This window comes from Neofelis nebulosa, chromosome 3 (assembly GCF_028018385.1).
Source record: "Neofelis nebulosa isolate mNeoNeb1 chromosome 3, mNeoNeb1.pri, whole genome shotgun sequence".
NCBI lineage: Eukaryota > Metazoa > Chordata > Mammalia > Carnivora > Felidae > Neofelis > Neofelis nebulosa.
The window spans coordinates 140,725,304-140,742,416 of record NC_080784.1 but is presented as its reverse complement, the minus strand read 5'-3'; the positions used below and the strand labels follow the sequence as shown (position 1 = coordinate 140,742,416).

The 17,113-nt window shown below is 39.2% G+C and overlaps 1 protein-coding gene across 6 annotated transcripts in view; it reads right to left on the bottom strand.

The window, feature by feature from the left end:
* Positions 1-828: 828 nt before the first annotated feature.
* The window catches only part of PRKG2 (protein kinase cGMP-dependent 2), a 103,917-nt gene continuing 87,632 nt past the window's right edge, over positions 829-17,113 (bottom strand). For 5 of the 6 annotated variants that reach the window (XM_058722131.1, XM_058722127.1, XM_058722129.1 and 2 more), the window contains 4 exons: positions 14,784-14,906; positions 13,767-13,829; positions 6,201-6,267; positions 1,450-3,425 (listed from right to left, as the gene is read on the bottom strand). In XM_058722131.1, the coding sequence (XP_058578114.1) occupies positions 3,330-3,425; positions 6,201-6,267; positions 13,767-13,829; positions 14,784-14,906 (349 nt within the window). In that variant the 3' untranslated portion in view covers positions 1,450-3,329. Of the gene's footprint in view, positions 1,377-1,449; positions 3,426-6,200; positions 6,268-13,766; positions 13,830-14,783; positions 14,907-17,113 lie in introns of those variants that run through there. The other variant, XM_058722128.1, reaches the window with a different exon arrangement.

Sequence of the window (17,113 nt, the reverse complement as noted above, 5' to 3'; positions counted from 1 at the left end):
TTTAAGCACACCACAATGTGAGGAATCCAAGCTGTGGAGAGGACATGTGCAGGCACTCTGGTCAGAAGTCCTAGTCTTGAGTGTCCTCAGCCTAGGCTCCAGAGAGTGAGTAACAAGGCTTTAGGTGATTCTAGGTTCCGGCTATTGAAGTTACCCCAGTCTATGAGTCTTTCCCCCCGACATCCCAGATATTGTGGTGCAGAGACAAGCCATCTTCTCTGTGTGTTTGAATTCCTGACCCACAGAATCTAGGATAATAATAAGACCGTTGTTCTAAGCAACTAAATTGTGGTTGTTATATAGTCATAATAACTGGGACTAAGCTAGGAAAAACCACAACAGTGAAATTGTGAATGAAATGCACATGGAAGCCAATGTCTAGCTTTGAGGGCAATCAACAGTCAGTACGTTTATGATTACTTTAGAATCTTGTGTGAATCAGATAAAAGATGTAAATACCCCTAGCACAATGCCTAGCAATAAAGAACAAGGATTTATTATTATGCCAAAAGAAATATATGTATATATTTATTTCCAAATGGTTATTATCAGTGACCTACAAGTGTTAATATTCTGGCCCAATACTCCAAAGCTTTACATGTATATCTCTGAGTTACAGATGAATAAAGATATGGTTTACTGTTCACACAAATCTGGGCAGAGCTAGAATTCAAACCCAGATCTTTTTAACTTCAAAACTCTTACTTTTCATCATTATATTCTTCTCCCTCCAGACATTTTCACATTTAGAGAAAATATTCAGAAACTACACTTGTGAAAAGTTGGTCCCAAAGAGAAGAGCCTCAAGAATGAAAACTTAATCTTGCATTTGGAAAAGAGAGAACAAGAATGATTTAATGATCAGGAATACGATGGGCTGTATTTTCTAAGAATATATATACACATATATGTCCTTAATTCATAAAAAATTAGAGTTTATAAATGTAGGTGAGCTGTTAATAAAGCACTTCATTTTGGTGAGGATTAATTCTTCATCTTTACTTCATGATTTAAAAGAAGAAGATAAATACTGATTTTAATTGGAACAACTGTACATACAGATTATCAATGATACATAGGGTCAAGACTAAATGGTTATTAAGTCCCCTTTGATTCTAACAGAGACGGTAACAGTAGCTCCCACCTATGCAGCATTGATTATTTCACAGATATCAGCAAAGGACTCTTTGGGTGTCTTTGTTAAGGCCTGAAACAGGCCTCTACAGTAGGTACCACTTTACCATGCCTTCTTCTACAGGTGAGAAAGCTAGTGCTCTACTCAAAGTAGTGAACTCAGTTTCCCAAGGTCACCCAGCTAGGAAACAGTGGAATTATTGGGATTATATGATGGCTCATTTCTTCGTCCTTATAAAGTACTGTAAAGGAAACAAAATAAAATCAAATGTGGAGATTGTATACTGATATGGCCAATCACAGGCAAAATAAAACTGTAGTACTCTCAGTTGGTTTTTATTGTATGTATGTAAGTCTTTTTTGAATTACAACTATTGATCTCCTTTAAGAATATTAACTATTATTATAACTATATAATTCTAATATCCATCCAATGCATAAATTTTCTACATTTATAGGTGGGCAATTTAAAAATATATACATGAAAAACATACAATGCTTACAAACCGAATGCAAATAAAAATCTCTTAAAAATCTTAGAAATTCATTAAGCAGGTTATGTTGATCCTATTAAAAATGCTTTGTCTATGTACAATACATAATCTTTAAAAATACTACTCCAGGAAACAAAAATTCTTTGGTTCAGCAAAAGGATTCTCTAAATGTGGAAATTCAGTTTGTTAAGGATGCACCTTCTTGGGTTGAGCCTCACTTAACTGGTTTGACTTTTCAGGAAGCATATAGCTGACTCTTTCTGAATGCTGAAAATATGGGTGGAGAGTGGGTAGAGGTTGCTTTTCCCATAGAACATTAGCATGTGAAAATATAACCAGAAGCTTGAATAATGCAGGAACTTAGATGTTATTTTTACTCTGCCAGATCAAAAAGATACAGAGAAAGTCTGCTTCCCATCCATTTGGTAGGATTTTGGTCGATACATAAAAACATTCTCTAGTAAACTTCTTAGGCACTGGCATCCAATGCCATTGAAACTAGTCTATTCATCATCTGGAAGGTTGTGAGAAGACAGAAGGGCACATCCTGGATGTCCCTTTTACTTAAGTCCTATGACTTCCCGAGGTGCTTGCCTACCTCAAAAATCTAAAATTATAAACACATCCATGACTCAAATCTCCTTAAAAAGTTATTGATGCAACAGTGATTACAGTGCATCAACATTAGTCAATGGGACTTTCATTAAAAATTAACTGTGGTTATTCTATACTCTTGATTGATTAACAGCAACATTCATAGAACTGGCCAAAATATCTCAGGGTTTCAGAGTCAGCAACCTGACCCATTAGAAATTATTCTCCTCCATATTTAATGAGAAGAAAAAGCCTTCACGATTTTGTGCCTGTGCGTTTTCTACTTTGATTGGGAAAATATTTAGCATATAAGATAAAACCTTTCCAAGGCCCATCACCTGATCACACATTATAACTACTTTTAACAAGGCTTTTGAAAAGCCTCTGAGGTATCACAGCTGGTCACAGGAGAATGAAAAATATTTTTTGCTTTATTTTTTCCAAGTTCCCCAATGGAATATAATTACTGGCTGGATGAATTAACTCATTTATGTTAGGAAGTGGTACCACTAATACTTAAACTTGCCTTTCCCAGACCAGCACCAGAAACATGTTAACATGTTTTTAGGTGGAATGCAGGTGAAAATCAAGAGCTTGTATGGACTACAAAGATTTCTGCAAACCACGACTTTGAGATGCCGTAATGCTTACATGGAATTGCTGTCACAGGGGAAGCCTTCTAAAGCTCACCCCTGTTCTTCCTTCCATTTGCGTGACTTAGTTGCTCAAAGGCAAGACACTTTTTAAACCTTATTAGGATTCAAAGGAGACAAGTATGATTGGGATGGAGCAACAGATTGCAGAGAAAATCGTGCCCCATCAGCACAACTGGTTCAGACTGTGGAGAGGGGAATAGGATAGCCTTCAGCATTTGAGAAAAGCGAAGAATAGAATACATGAATAATTCACAGCATCTAAATGAGACATTATAATTCAGAACCACCTTCATAGCCACATCGTCCACCCAGCTCATGGCCAGGGATTCCTCTTCCCTAATGGTCTTCCAAAAGATATGATAATACTCCAAAGAGAGAAATGATCACTACTGGGTTATTGGTCCTTACACTCTTCTTCTGTATGTATCGGCAGTAATCATCTTTTCTTCTGTCAGAAGTCTTTATCCCAGCCTGACAGTTCATCTGGAGGCACACCCTTTTCAGGGGGATACTTGTCAAAGTAGCTGTGGTCTGTGGGTCCACTGAGCTAATAGAGGAAGAATTAAACCAAAGGTGAGGAGAACGTTGACTGAGCAAGCTATTATATACAGGTAATGCTTCTTATATTTGAACAACGATTTTATACTGCAACCACTGGTAAGTTACATGTAAGGAAAAGATGACCATTTATCATTAAAAAATTTTTTTACATTTATTTATTTTTGATAGAGAGAGACAGAGCACAAGTGGGGGAGGCGCAGAGAGAGAAGGAGACACAGAATCCAAAGCAGGCTCCAGGCTCTGAGCTGTCAGCACAGAGCCCGATGCGGGGCTCAAACCCATGAACCACGAGATCGTGACCTGAGCCGAAGTTGGACGCTCACCCAACTGAGCCACCCAGGCGCCCCTACCAATTATCATTTTTGAGCCTCAATGGATCTGGTCACTGCATTACATTCAATAGAAGCTTCCTGGCCTGAGGAGGTACATCCAAAGGAAAAAGTGGTAGAAATTATATCTTTTTTTTTTTCAGATTAAAAAACATTTTAACAGCAAATATTTTTAAAAAATCAAAATTTGCCACTTTTAAATACTTTTTCCACTTTATAAAAGTGGATTTTATACGGTTAATTGACCCATATAAAGTTTCCAGAATGCCAAAGGGCCAATTTAAAATATGACCGACCCTGTTCAAAGAGTGAAATGATTCTGGAATTAAACTATTTTGCAAATCAGATGGTTTTCAATTATTTGCTTGCAAACAAAATTTAAAAGTACACAACTGGACTCTCAGCTGATAAATCAGTACAAATACTACTTATGGAAGGTCATAATGTGTTTTTAGAGGAGGTTGGAGATCACTCATAAGGTATTAAAAGCAACACTGCTAATATAAAACCTTCCATTTCTACTTATCTATGTGAACACAGCTCTTAGCATTTATATCCATATAATTTTAAATATTTTTTGTATTTATTTATTTTTGAGAAAGAGATAAATAGATAGAGCACAAGCAGGGGACAGGCAGACAGAGAGGGAGACACAGAATCCAAAACAGGCTCTAGGCTCTGAGCTGTCAGCACAGAACCCCATGCGGGGGCTTGAACTCATGAGCAGTGAGATGATGGCCTGAGCCAAAGTCAGACGTTTAACCAACTGAGCCACCCAATATAATTTTAAAAAGAAATAGAATTGATGTGGACCCTGAACCCATTCCCATTCTTTTATTATTATTGTTATTTTTATTATTATTATTTAATTTCAGAGAGAGAGACACAGCATGAGTGGGAGAGAGGGGCAGAGAGAGAGAGAATCTTGAGCCCAGTGAGCCCGATCCCATGACTTGGGCAAAATCAAGAGTTGGACGCTCAACCTACTGAGCCATGCAGGCACCCCTTGATCCCATTTTTTTAATAAGTGACATTTCTCTCTTTTCAGGAAATATTTGTTAAATACTTACTTTAAAATTTTATAACATATTTCTGTTGATTGATACTCAATGCTATAAAAATGTAATTATAACTGAATCCACAAGAAATATTTATGTTGTCACAGAAATTTCTGTTTTTTCACAGGGATTTTAAAATTTAGAAAACTATAGTTCAAAGGCATTTAAAGAATACTCAAATACTGGCAAGCATAGGAATACTTTTACATAAATATTTGTTTTAGGGAAAATAGGATGGGAATATAAAAATATAAATTCAGGGAGAAAAAAGAATTATGTAATATTGCTGTCAGTATTTTTTATTTTTTAAGTATATTTTTTTACTTTGAGAGACAGAGACAGAGACAGAGACAGAGAGAGAAAGAGCATAAGGTGGGGTGGGGGGGAGAGGGGCAGAAATAGAGAATCCCAAGCCGGTTCTGAGCTGTCAGCGCAGAGCCCAAGGCGGGGCTCCATCTCAGGAACCATGAGATCATGACCTGAGCCAAAATCAAGAGTCAGATGTTTAACCCACTGAGCCACCCAGGCGCCCCGCTGTCTGTATTTTTTAAGTGGCTGATGGGCATCAAATCTCACTGGTATTTAGATCACATTGCATATATTTAAAGGAGGAATGTTTTACTTCAAAATTTCAATATTTACAAAAAACTAGAAATCACATCCTTCACAATAATTTAAGCATGTGATGAAAACACTGAGATGCCAATCTAAAAATGTACGAGGGAGTCACAGATCTTTAAAATTCCAGTAACGAGAACACCGCATAGAGCCTGTAGGGTGTTGACCTAGATCATTCCTGAGTCATTCTTCCCCTTGCAAGTTAGCAGATGATCTGCTTTCTCTAGAGCTGGGCTGTCCAACCAGCCACAGGTGGTGACTGAGCACGTGGAAGGTGGCTAGTTCAAAGTGAGATTGCTGTAACTGTAAAATCCACTTGGGATTTCAAAAACAGTATGGAAAAATGAACGTGACATCTCATTAAAATTTTATATTGATGACACATCAAAACGGCAAGTTTTTAATACGCTGTAGTGATTAAAATTAATTTCACCCATTTCGTTTTCCTATGGCTAACTAGAAAATTTTAAATAATACGTATGATTCATATTATATACTTCTAGAGCCCTTTGTCAGTCTGACCAACATCAACGACATGGGGACTTAGATTTATATGTAACTGGTTCCTGAGAATTGAGCTAATCACCATCAAATAAGAAATGCTACTACTTAGTCCCTATAATCACAACTGCTGTGACATTTTCACTGACTTTTAAAAACCGATTAAAAAATCTAAACTGTGGCACACACGAAGACACCCCTATTCTGCTTATAAAAACAGAAACTAGGACAAATGGAGTAGAGTAGATACCATACCTCTCTTTGTAAAGGTGATGGAAGGTTCCGTGCTTTCAGTCCCTCCCAATTAAAACCATTTAACCACCTGAGAAGTAAAAACAGTACAGAGGAATATTACTCGCCAGATCAACTCTTAACACAGCAAGGTGTCTGTCAGTCCATTCTGTTGCCCTCGCCCCACCCACGACAGTGCAGCTGCAAGTGGCCGGTGGAAAAATGCATGTCTGTCTGGTAGTCTGCTGTCACATTAAATCCATGCCCACTAACCTCAAGGGGGCAGTTAATGCTGTTCAGCAACTGGTCTAGATTTCCCTGTTGTCCCACCCATTGTCACACTCCCCTAGACTCATAATTCATACTTGGCCCTCCCTCCTCAAACTTCCAGAAACCTTCCCCACCTCCATCCTCACTCCCAAATGGTGACCTGGCTTCCTGTTTCACTGAAAAAAACTGAGTTGCCACAATCCCCTACCAGCATAACTGCCTGCCTGTCCACATCCGCGTGCTTGCATCCCTGGTGCACCAGGGTTAACTCGGTAAGCTCAGCTCAGCTCCTCCACTGGGTACTTGATCCTGGAGACGTCTCTATTCAGAAGCATGTATCTGCCGTTGTCCTCTCTCTTGAATCTTTAATGTCTACCTGCTAGATCGTTCCCATCAGTATGGGGGCATTTTATTTCTCCCAACGACAAAAACACCTTCCCTTTGTTTTTAAATTTTATTTATTTATTTTGAGACAGAGACAGAGACAGAGACAGCACAGGAGGGGCAGAGAGAGAGACAGAGAGAGACAGAGAGAGACAGAGAGAGAGAGAGAGAGAGAGAGAGAGAGAGTCCCAAGCAGGCTCCACACTGTCACACACTGTCAGCATAGAGCCCAACGTGGGGCTCAAACTCATGAATCCTGAAATAATGACCTGAGCCAATATCAAGAGTCAGACGCTTAACCAACTGAGCCGCCCAGGCACCCCCAAAATGCCCTCCCTTGACCTGAGTGCCCATCCAACTTTCACTTTATTTTTCTCCCCCGACCACAGGAAAACTCCATGGAAGAATGATCTAATCCCTCTACTTACCAATTTTCTCCTGACTGCACCTATATTTCTCCTGAATGCAATCAGCATTCACCCCCTTCACTCCTGTGAACTCTTTAATTCTCAGTTTTTGTCTTACTTAACCTATGAGCATTCACCATGGTTCATCGCTCAGGCTTCCTGAAATACTGTTTTCACTTGGCTTCCAAGACATGTTATTCTCCTACCCGTTTGTGTGCTGTCCCTCCTTTCCCACTGCTCTTTCCAAAGGAAATCGGTGTGTTCCAGGGCTCAGTCCTTGAACCTTCTTTTTTCAACTACCCTCATTTCCTGGGTAAACTCATTCGGTCTTATAGCTTTGGATAGCATTTATACACTGGTTAACCATTTCTATTTCCAATCAAGAGCTCTCTATTGCTTCCCAGGCTAATAGCTACAGCTGCTATTCCCCATCTCCTAAGTAGGTGTCTAACCTGCATCTAGCATGTAGCAGACCCACACTGGAGGTCCAAATGTTCCCCCAACGAGCTGGCCTCAACTCTTCCAGTTGCTCCAACCAAAGACCTTGGACTTATCCTTTCTCTCATCTCTACCTCAGTCCAAATGCAAATCTTGTCAGTGTTACCTTCAAAATCTATCTGAATTCAGAACGTGAAAAATCCTCATCACCTTCACTCTACCAGCATGGGCCAAGCCATTACTATTCCTCACCTGTATTATTGCAATAACTTCCCAAGAGGTCTTCCTGCTTTTGTCCACAGGAAATCACTGAGCAGCAAGTGTGATCATTTAAAACATAAGTCAGATCACGTCAGACCTTTGTTCAACACCCCCTCTCCAATGCTTCCCATTTTGCTCAGTGTGAAAGGCCAAGACTTCACTGTAACCCCTAAGGCCTTGCACACCACCCTTTCCACCACCACCCCATACCCCACCTCATCACTGTCCTACTTTCCTTCCTCTCTTCTTCCTCGTTCTTCCAACAAGGCAGAGATGCTCCCACCTGCAGACCTTTGCACTCAAAGCTAGATGGTTCTTTCCCCAGATCTGCATGTGGTTTGTTCCCTCAACACTGTCAGGTCTTTTCTCAAAGATCATTTTCTTAGTGAGGTCTTCTTTGACCATCCAATGTAACATCTCACCTCCATACCCCCCCACCCCACTTCTTATCCTCCTTCCTGCTTTAGTTCTCTGCTATTTGATGTATCTGCCATCTACTTTACTTAGTTATCCTGTTCATCCTATCTTCCCCGCTAGGATGCTAGTTCCATGAGGACAAGAATTTTCATCTGTTTGCTTTCCTTCTGTGTCCCTGACACTAGGAGCAAGACTAGTCATCAAACCAGGCTCAATAAATGTTTGTTGAATGACTGAATGACTCTTCAAGAGAAGACACTTATGCATAACCTCTTCCTATCATGTGTTAGAATATCATTCCACCTTGGTGGTGCTCTTGGTGATTTGTATACAAAAAGCTCCAAGATAAAAAGGTATTTTACAATAATCTGTAATGAGGTTAAGCTGATAGCCAGATGAAGTTTCTTTTTATTTATTGCTTCCACATCATTAATCTAAAAATAAAATTATCTGGGGGTGCCTGGGTGGCTCAGTCAGTTAAGTGTACAACTTTGGCTCAGGTCATGATCTCATGGTTCATGAGTTTGAGCCCTGCATTAAGCTCTGTGCTGTCAGCCTCCCTCTCCAGATCCTCTGCCTCCCTCTCACTCTTCCCCTCCCCTGCTTTTGCTCTCTCCCAATCTCTCTCTCTCTCTCTCTCTCTCTCTCAAAAGTAAATAAAAACAAAAAAAAAAAGAAGAAAATAAATAAATAAATAAATAAATAAATAAATAAATAAATAAATGTAATGATCTGGTCTTTAGGACACATATCAAACTTGGTGGGTTGGAAATGCAACAATAGAAGTAAGGAGGCCTTGCTTCTCTTGGATGTAAATAATGTATTCTGTCTCTCGGAATCTTATAAGGAACATGTAATAATACTCTTCTATACCCACTGATCTTTTCTATTGAAAAGCTCGCCAGCACAATTTATGGAAAATCAGTTTGGTCCCAGGCATCAAAAACAAACAAACAAACAAACAAACAAACAAAGGTCCTGCTTTTAGGATATTTATATTTTGGTAGGAGTTTACAAGGGAATAAACAAAACAAATAAACAATACTAATACTTAATTTCAGATACTAGTAAGGACTAAGAAGATAAAAGGGAATAACGTGGTGGCGAGTAACTAAGATAGGATGTTAGGACCGGCTGGAATGAAGAGAGGGGAGATCCATGGGAAAACTCGTGGCAAGGCCTTAAATGAAAGGAAGTGATGGAAATGAGCTGAGGGGCGGTGAATGGAGAGGAAACTAGAACAAAAAATAAGGTATCTGAGAACTGGCCAGAGGCCAGGCCATGTAAGTCTTGTAGAACATAGTATGGAATCAGGATTTTATGCTTAATGGGAAGCCATTAGAAAGTTCTAAGCAAGGGGCACCTGGATGGCTCAGTCAGTGAAGCGTCCGACTCTTGATCTTGGCTCAGGTCATGATCTCACGGTTTGTGAGTTTCGGCCCTGCATCAGGCCCCATGCACCGACAGTACAGAGCCTGCCTGGGATTCTCTCTCTACCTCTCTCTCTGCTCCCGATCCCCACTTGCTTTCTCTCTCAGAATAAATTAAAAAAGCAAACTTAACAAAATGTGTCAAATCGAAGTAGGAAGAGGAAAAAAGTCACTCTCAGTGACATCACACTGTCAGTGAGAAGCCTGCTTGGGATTCTCTTGCTCCTTTACTCTATGTCACTCCCCCGCTCGTCTCTCTCTCTCTCTCTCTCTCTCTCTCTCTCTCTCTCAGAATAAATAAACTTAAAAAAAGATTTAAAAAAGGAAGAAGAAAAAAAAGAAAGTTCTAAGGAAATGACGGAATCTAAGCACACTTCCAAAGGATAATTCTGGCTGCTGTGTGGAACATGACCACAGGGGGCCGTGATGCGGCAGGGCCTTGGTAGAGATGTGAGGCTGAAGGTTGGGTGATTTTGGGAGGCTGTCCCACTCCTGTCTGTGAGCCATGCCAGAAGTTATGTTGTTCCATCTTTTTTTTTTTTTAATGTTCATTTATTTATTTTTGAGTGAGAGAGAATGTGAACTGTGGAGGGGCAGAGACGGAGGGAGACAGAGAATCCCAAGCAGGCTTCACTGACAGCACAGAGCCTGACACGGGGCTAGAACTCACAAATGGTGAGATCATGACCTGAGCCAAAATCAAGAGTAGGATGTTTAACTGACTAAGCCACCCAGGCTCCCTATGCTCTTCCATCTTTTCTAATCTCTTCCCACCCCTGGAGTTGGTCTTCATTCAGTCTCTGGCTTCCCCATTCCAAGTCTAAGCTTAGCAAGACAAAAAGTACTATAAACAGAGGGAAGGCTCTAGTACATTCCATTTCAGATGCCATTCTTAACCGAAAGGGCCATTTTAGTGAAAGCTGTTGAGACACTAATCAAAGAGTGAAAGTCAGACAGCAGCCCCAACTGGATGGCTTCCTCTGTTCTTGCTACAAAACCACAGAAGTCCTCTCCTTGATCCACCCATCAGCTTCTTTGCATAGACTGAGGCTCCGTTTTTAGGGATTTCTAGGTGCACAGTTATGTGGATTCTTTTCTTTTGCCACCAGATATTGCCACAATTTCTTTTAACATATTTTACAGTGCTCTCTACCCAGAAGCTACTCCATAAATATTAATAAAAATCACTGCTGTTACTCTACCGAATCAAAGAGCCTATACATTTTTCGCTGAGTACTTGTTACAATTTGACTTATGGCAATATTTACTTAACATGAGTGGCCATTCACTTAACACTTGGCCTTTTGACACCAACCACATTTTAAGTAATGCCAGTGCCAGCATGCATTCATGTGGGAAAAATATTCACCAAAAAAATATTAGCAGCAATGGCACATAAATTGCTTCTTCATTTTTAGAAGCCTCGTAGAAGCTATTCTTTGAAAGTAATTTTTGTGGCTAGACCTATTAAGGGTAACATTAAGACGCCTGAAACAAATTATTCCCCCATATAGCAGGAAAGATTTAATTGCACCCTACAAATATATTATCCCTCTTTTCAGATAGGTGTTGGGAGACGTGATCGGTGCCCAGTTTATAAGTTAGCTCAGAAATAGGGGAAGGAGGCACTCTGATTATTTTTAGTTCAGGTGACTTAACTCAGAATGGACAACCAACAACAGGCCATGTTAAACTGTATTCTTTTTAAATACAAACTTAAAATGAATGGTTCTCTAAGAAAAAAACATATGTTTTACTTTAGAGAAGAGTGGGAAAATCTGATGGCAAATTTCAGAAAGATATTCTTTTTAAGTCCAAGAATATACTGAGTAGGGAAGCTCTAAGCCTTGGAGACATGTGGAAGGTTTTAGAACCCTCCTACTTGAAGGCAGGGAGAGATCTCTTTTTCAGGTCCCCCTTGCCTCAGCTTTGTATCATAAGAAGCACTACAAAAATCAGATGAAATGATGTCTTTGAGCTCTGGGGCTCACTGAACGGCACTGTGTAGATTTGGTACATCTCATTACTGACCTCTATCACATGTGCGGCACTCTGACTGTACCCTAATGCGGCAAAGAACATCCTGCCTGTTAAGAAGAGTGGGTAAATTAATCCCCACAGGGAAGCAAATTCAAAATTCTTCATTACCACGCTGACGTGAGAAAAGCCTTTAGTACCAATTTGTATGTGCATCCAATCACAATTTGACAGCCACATTTAAATGAGCCTCAGGTAAATAAGAAATAAAAGATAAAACCAGAGCCTGTTAACCCAACCATCCCAGAGCAAAACTGAAGACGCTTCTTTAATGAGAGAAAGGAGGACAATAATATTGGAAGAATGACTTTAACTGACAGGACACTTGTTTGCCTAATATGAATAGCAGGCTTATGTGTCATTTTATAATGAGAACAGAAATTGTGGTAACAGCATGGAGAAAGAAAGATAAATTGGAATCTAAGACAAATAAGGAGCCTGACACGGAGGGCAATCCAAAGGATCACAAAGAACAATAAAATACCAAAAGCATTTTGATGTCTCTAAATGCGCAGAGGAGTCTGTATCATCCTCCCTCCCTCCTAACACACCCTTAAGGCAAGGCCCAATATGAATTTACAATGTTGAATACATGGCTTTATTTCAAGTAAGTTCATGAATAGATGGAGCAGGGCTGGCAGCAGGGGATTTTTTTTTTTTTTTTTGAAGCTGCACCACTACTGTTAAAGCAAAATGAATAGTGTTTCTATTCAGAAGCTTCTCTCCCTTTATTTCCATGCTGCATTTATGTGCCTCTGCTTCTTCAGTACAAAAAAAAAAAAAAAAAAAAAAAAAAAAAAATCCAGATAGGAATGAAATACTGAGAGGTGTTTTCATTTCTGAACAGAAAACACTTTAGCGAGTTCACATGTTTTCAATGATGAAATTCTCAAATTTAGTTTTTCTTTTAGCAATAGTACTATCAACAGGTGATATTTTATATCTGTATACCATGAGGAAAATTAAAACATCTTGAGGACTGCAGGATTTAGCTAGGCATCAATTTAAAAAAAAATCTGGGGGCACATGGGTGGCTCAGTCAGTTGAGCGTCTGACTCTTGATTTCAGTTCAGGTCATGATCCCAGGGTCATGGAATTGAGCCCCAAATGGGGCTCCACGCTAAGCACAGAGTCTGCTTAAGATTCTCTCTCTCTCTCTCTCTCTCTCTCTCTCTCTCTCTCTCTCTCTCTCTTTCTCTCTGTCTCCCTCTGCCCTCTCCCCTGCTTGCGTTCTCTCTCTAAAAAAAAAAAAAAAAAAAAAAAAAAATCTGAAAGGCTTTAACTCCTCACATGCAACCACATCAAAGAGGATAACTCATGCAAGTTACCAATGGTTCGAAAGACCACCTTTAAAAATCCACAGAGCCAAAGAGATGCATATTAGATTATTGTATAAGGCTAAAACACTGTTTGAGGTTTTGTGGAAATCAACGCACTTTACCCCAAAAGTAAAATACAACACTAGGCTTCAAAATTTGGAGAGCTAGTCAGAAGAAAATTATATTTAAAATAAATAGATATTATTACTAAAACTAAAAAAAAAAAAACACTATTTAACAGTTGATTTCTCTTTAATATTGACAACAGAGATTATATTGTAATTTACTCATAAATCAAAAGTCAAAATTAAAAATTAATTCGTCTATAGAATCCAAGTTGATATTAAAAAAAATAAGAATAGCAGTGTATAAAAAGCTAAGTCACTATAACTTAAAGACGTGATTTTGTCACTTGTTTTAGAACTTCATCCATTCTTGATGTGAATTGCCAACAGTAAAGAAATGAGACTGATTATTGTAACTGCACCTAGTAAAACACAAATTAAAAAGAAAACCACGAAAAAGGAAAAACTGAGCATCCTTAAAGGGACCCTTGTAACCTACTGAGAGAAGCTTCATTTTTTTTTCTATAAATTTTTTTTTTCTGGCAGAGAATTAGCTATGTACCTGTGTCTCTTAATGTCATTGATTCCATTCTTCAGATTTCCAAGTCTCTCCGTTGGATTTTGCCTAAAAAAAAAAAAAAAAAAAAAAATTGTTTTTTGAAAAGGCAATTTATAGTAATTATGCCTCAGTGAATTTTAAATTAAAATTTAACATTTTCTATACATATATATATATATATATTTGTTCATTCATTATTCAACAATATCCACAGACCAGGTAGCTGAGTAAAGGGAGATGAAAACCACACGCCCTTTCCTGGCATGTGTGTATGTATATAGACGTACGTACCCCAGTGCTTTAAATGAGCTATGAATAAATGCTTAAAAGAACAGGAGGATGCTATCTTACCAACTTTGCTAAGAAACCAGAGAAAGCTTTCGAGAATCATTTACATCTGAGCTGGAATCTTAGAAACATGCAGAAATTTGTCGGCAGCCCACAGTTAGGTTTCACATCCTAAATTTACTCAATGGTAATGATTTAAAATAAAAAAAAGTTCAAATATGAAAAAAAAAAGAAAACAGTGACAAAATAAAGTGAAAACACAAAGTCCAGAAGTCTTCTGTTCTCCAATAAATTATTTTTAAGGGTAAACAGAAATTTAGAATAATTTAAAATAAGGCTAGAGAAGTACTGTTTTTTAAAATGAAGGCTGAGAGGGCTTTTAGGAACATTTCATCATCACCACTGATTTTCTCTCAAAATAACAAGGTGGTAAGTTGATAATCCTTTATTAAACTAAGGTTCATTTTGCCCTCTAACAGATAAAGGCGGTTCTCAAAGATGAGCTGAAAAATGTGGATCTCTTTTAAACTGGAAGTAGGTACTATGATTCTGAAACATGAAGTAAACTCAAATTCCCAGTACAAAACAGAAAATGACTTTCTTTAAATATGATTTAGCTACATAGAAAAGTACAAAAAGTAAACCTATACCTAATTTTAAAATGCATGGAAACAGAAATGAGAACACTTCACATATTCCCCAGGAACTAGGGCTTTTAATTTTCATTCTCACCTGCAAAGCCTGCGAATCAAATCCTCAGGCCTTCTTGTTATCTTTCTGGGAAAATCCATTTTTTCAATTCCTTTGAGAATCAAATTGTAGGTCATCATTTGGTCAATCCCGGAAAAGGGAGGGCTGAAGAAAAGCCAAAACACGACACTAGGACCAACGTCTCAGATCCATTTACAACTGAGTTTCTTTTCTTTTCCTCTCTTCCACCCTCCCCCATTCTTTCTCCTTTGACATTGAATAAAAAGTATATGTATATATGCAGGAAAATAGTTTCATTAGTTTCACATCACTTAACAAATTACACACATACACAAGAGATAATTTGTCAGGTGGTGATGATAATCACTAAAAAGAAAAATAAAGGAGGAGACAGAGTGACAGAGAGAGGTGTGATTTTCTTAGACCCAGTGGATAGGAAAAGCCTCTTTCATAAGTTGACAATTGAGCGGCGGTATCAGTGGAGAGAGGGAGGAATGAGCCACACTTGTTATCTGCAGGCAAAAGACTGCAGGATAACAGGTACAAAGACCGTGAGTTAGGCGGGACCTGGGATGTTCTGGGAACAGTGAGGGCAGGGTTGCTGGCAGAATGAGTAAGCAAGGAGGTGGGGAGTAGAAGAGATGGGGGCCGTATCATGTGAAGCTAGTGGATGATGGTAAGGGCCTCAGGATACGTTCTGAGTCAGATGATGGAGTTTACAGCAGTCAGTAAGCTTTAAAAAAAAAAAAGTGTCAAAAATGACCCGTGACAGTGCTGGTGGTAGGGGAAGTAAGGCCCAATAGCCTGAACTAAGGATGGCAGAAGTGAAGGTGGTGAGATGTGGTTGGATTCTGGATCTATTTAGATGGTAAAGCCAACAGGAATTGTTAATGGGGTGAGTGTAGTGTGCGGGAGAAAAAAAGGATTCAAGAATGATGCTAGTGTTTCGACCTATGGAATGGAGCTAGCGTTCACCAAGAGAAGAAAAGCTGGAGTGGGGGCCAGAGGTGGGGGTGCAGGGGTACAGAGCAGGTTATGAAATATCCAAATAGAGTTATGTTGTAGATGTCCAAATAGGCTAAGCAGGCAGCTGAATTTAGGAGTCTGGCATTCAGGAAACAGGTCAGAGCTGGAGGTATGATTCTGGGGCATCATCAGATGATATTTCCGGCTTGATGATACCAACTGAGGAGTGAGTAGACAGAAAAGGGATCAAGGACTGAAGCGGCCTGATGCTGAGAGGGCTGGAGGATAAGGGTCCAGCAATGAAGACTGAGGTAGAGCCACCAGTGTGAGAAAAGAAATGAGAGAAAGGAAGGTCCCAGAAGCCACGTGAAGAGAGTATTTCAAGGAAAGTGTTCCTGAGGTGAGTAAGAAAGCATTGAGAATTGGCCATTGAATTTGGATAACAGAAAAGCAAAGATGACTTTCATGAACTACCCTGCCAATATCTTGGCCATGCTTGAGAACTTTTGCTGCTGAGAGTTCCCACTCTTAGCAATAAACCTGAAGTTAGGTTGGTGCACCAAGTGTGCAACAGAAGTCTGTGTTTTGCTTATAAAGAAAACGAGGGATGAAACAAAAGGTATCGCTGTGTTTTCAATACTTATGTATTTACAGCTATGTTGCGTCTGTTGTGTTTTGGTTTGTTTCAGTTCTTTTCTCATTTTCATTTACCTTCTGACTCTAGGGTTCGGGTCATTTAAAATGAACATTTCTCTTGCCCTACCCTGAAAACCTTTACAAAAATAATTTCTCAACTTCTTTTTGACAGCTCAAAGCCACTTTAGCAAATCCACATTATTGAGGTTCCCCTCTTCCTTATTCGCTCCCTTGATTTCCCTACTCCTTGCAGCCATTTATTCCAGCTGATAAAGACTGAGATGTATATTCTCTAGTTACCTACAAGAACCACGTGTGTCTCTTAGAAATGCAGTTGGCATATTTCCCAGGGATGAGGAACAAATTCTTGAGACAGAACTCCTTGTGTCCCAAGACTTTAAGAAACTTTCTCTCTGAATGACAGTCTGGACAATTTTCTCTTCTTTTCTTCAAAATCTTAAGCAATGAAAATTGGAAAATGAATACAGATAATATAATCTTCTGTATCTGTGTGCTTAATGTATGTGGACACTGAGGTGACTATAGCCCACAGGTAATCTAACATTGGAATCTGTAGTGTAAAAGTTCAAGATTTTATGAAACTTGTTTTTTAATGTTTGTTTATTTTTGAGAGAGAGACAGAGAGAGAGAGAGGGAGAGAAAGAGTGTGAGCGGGGGAGGGGCAGAGAGAGAAGGAGACACAGAACCCAAAGCAGGGTCCAGGCTCTGAGCTGTCAGTACAGAGCCTG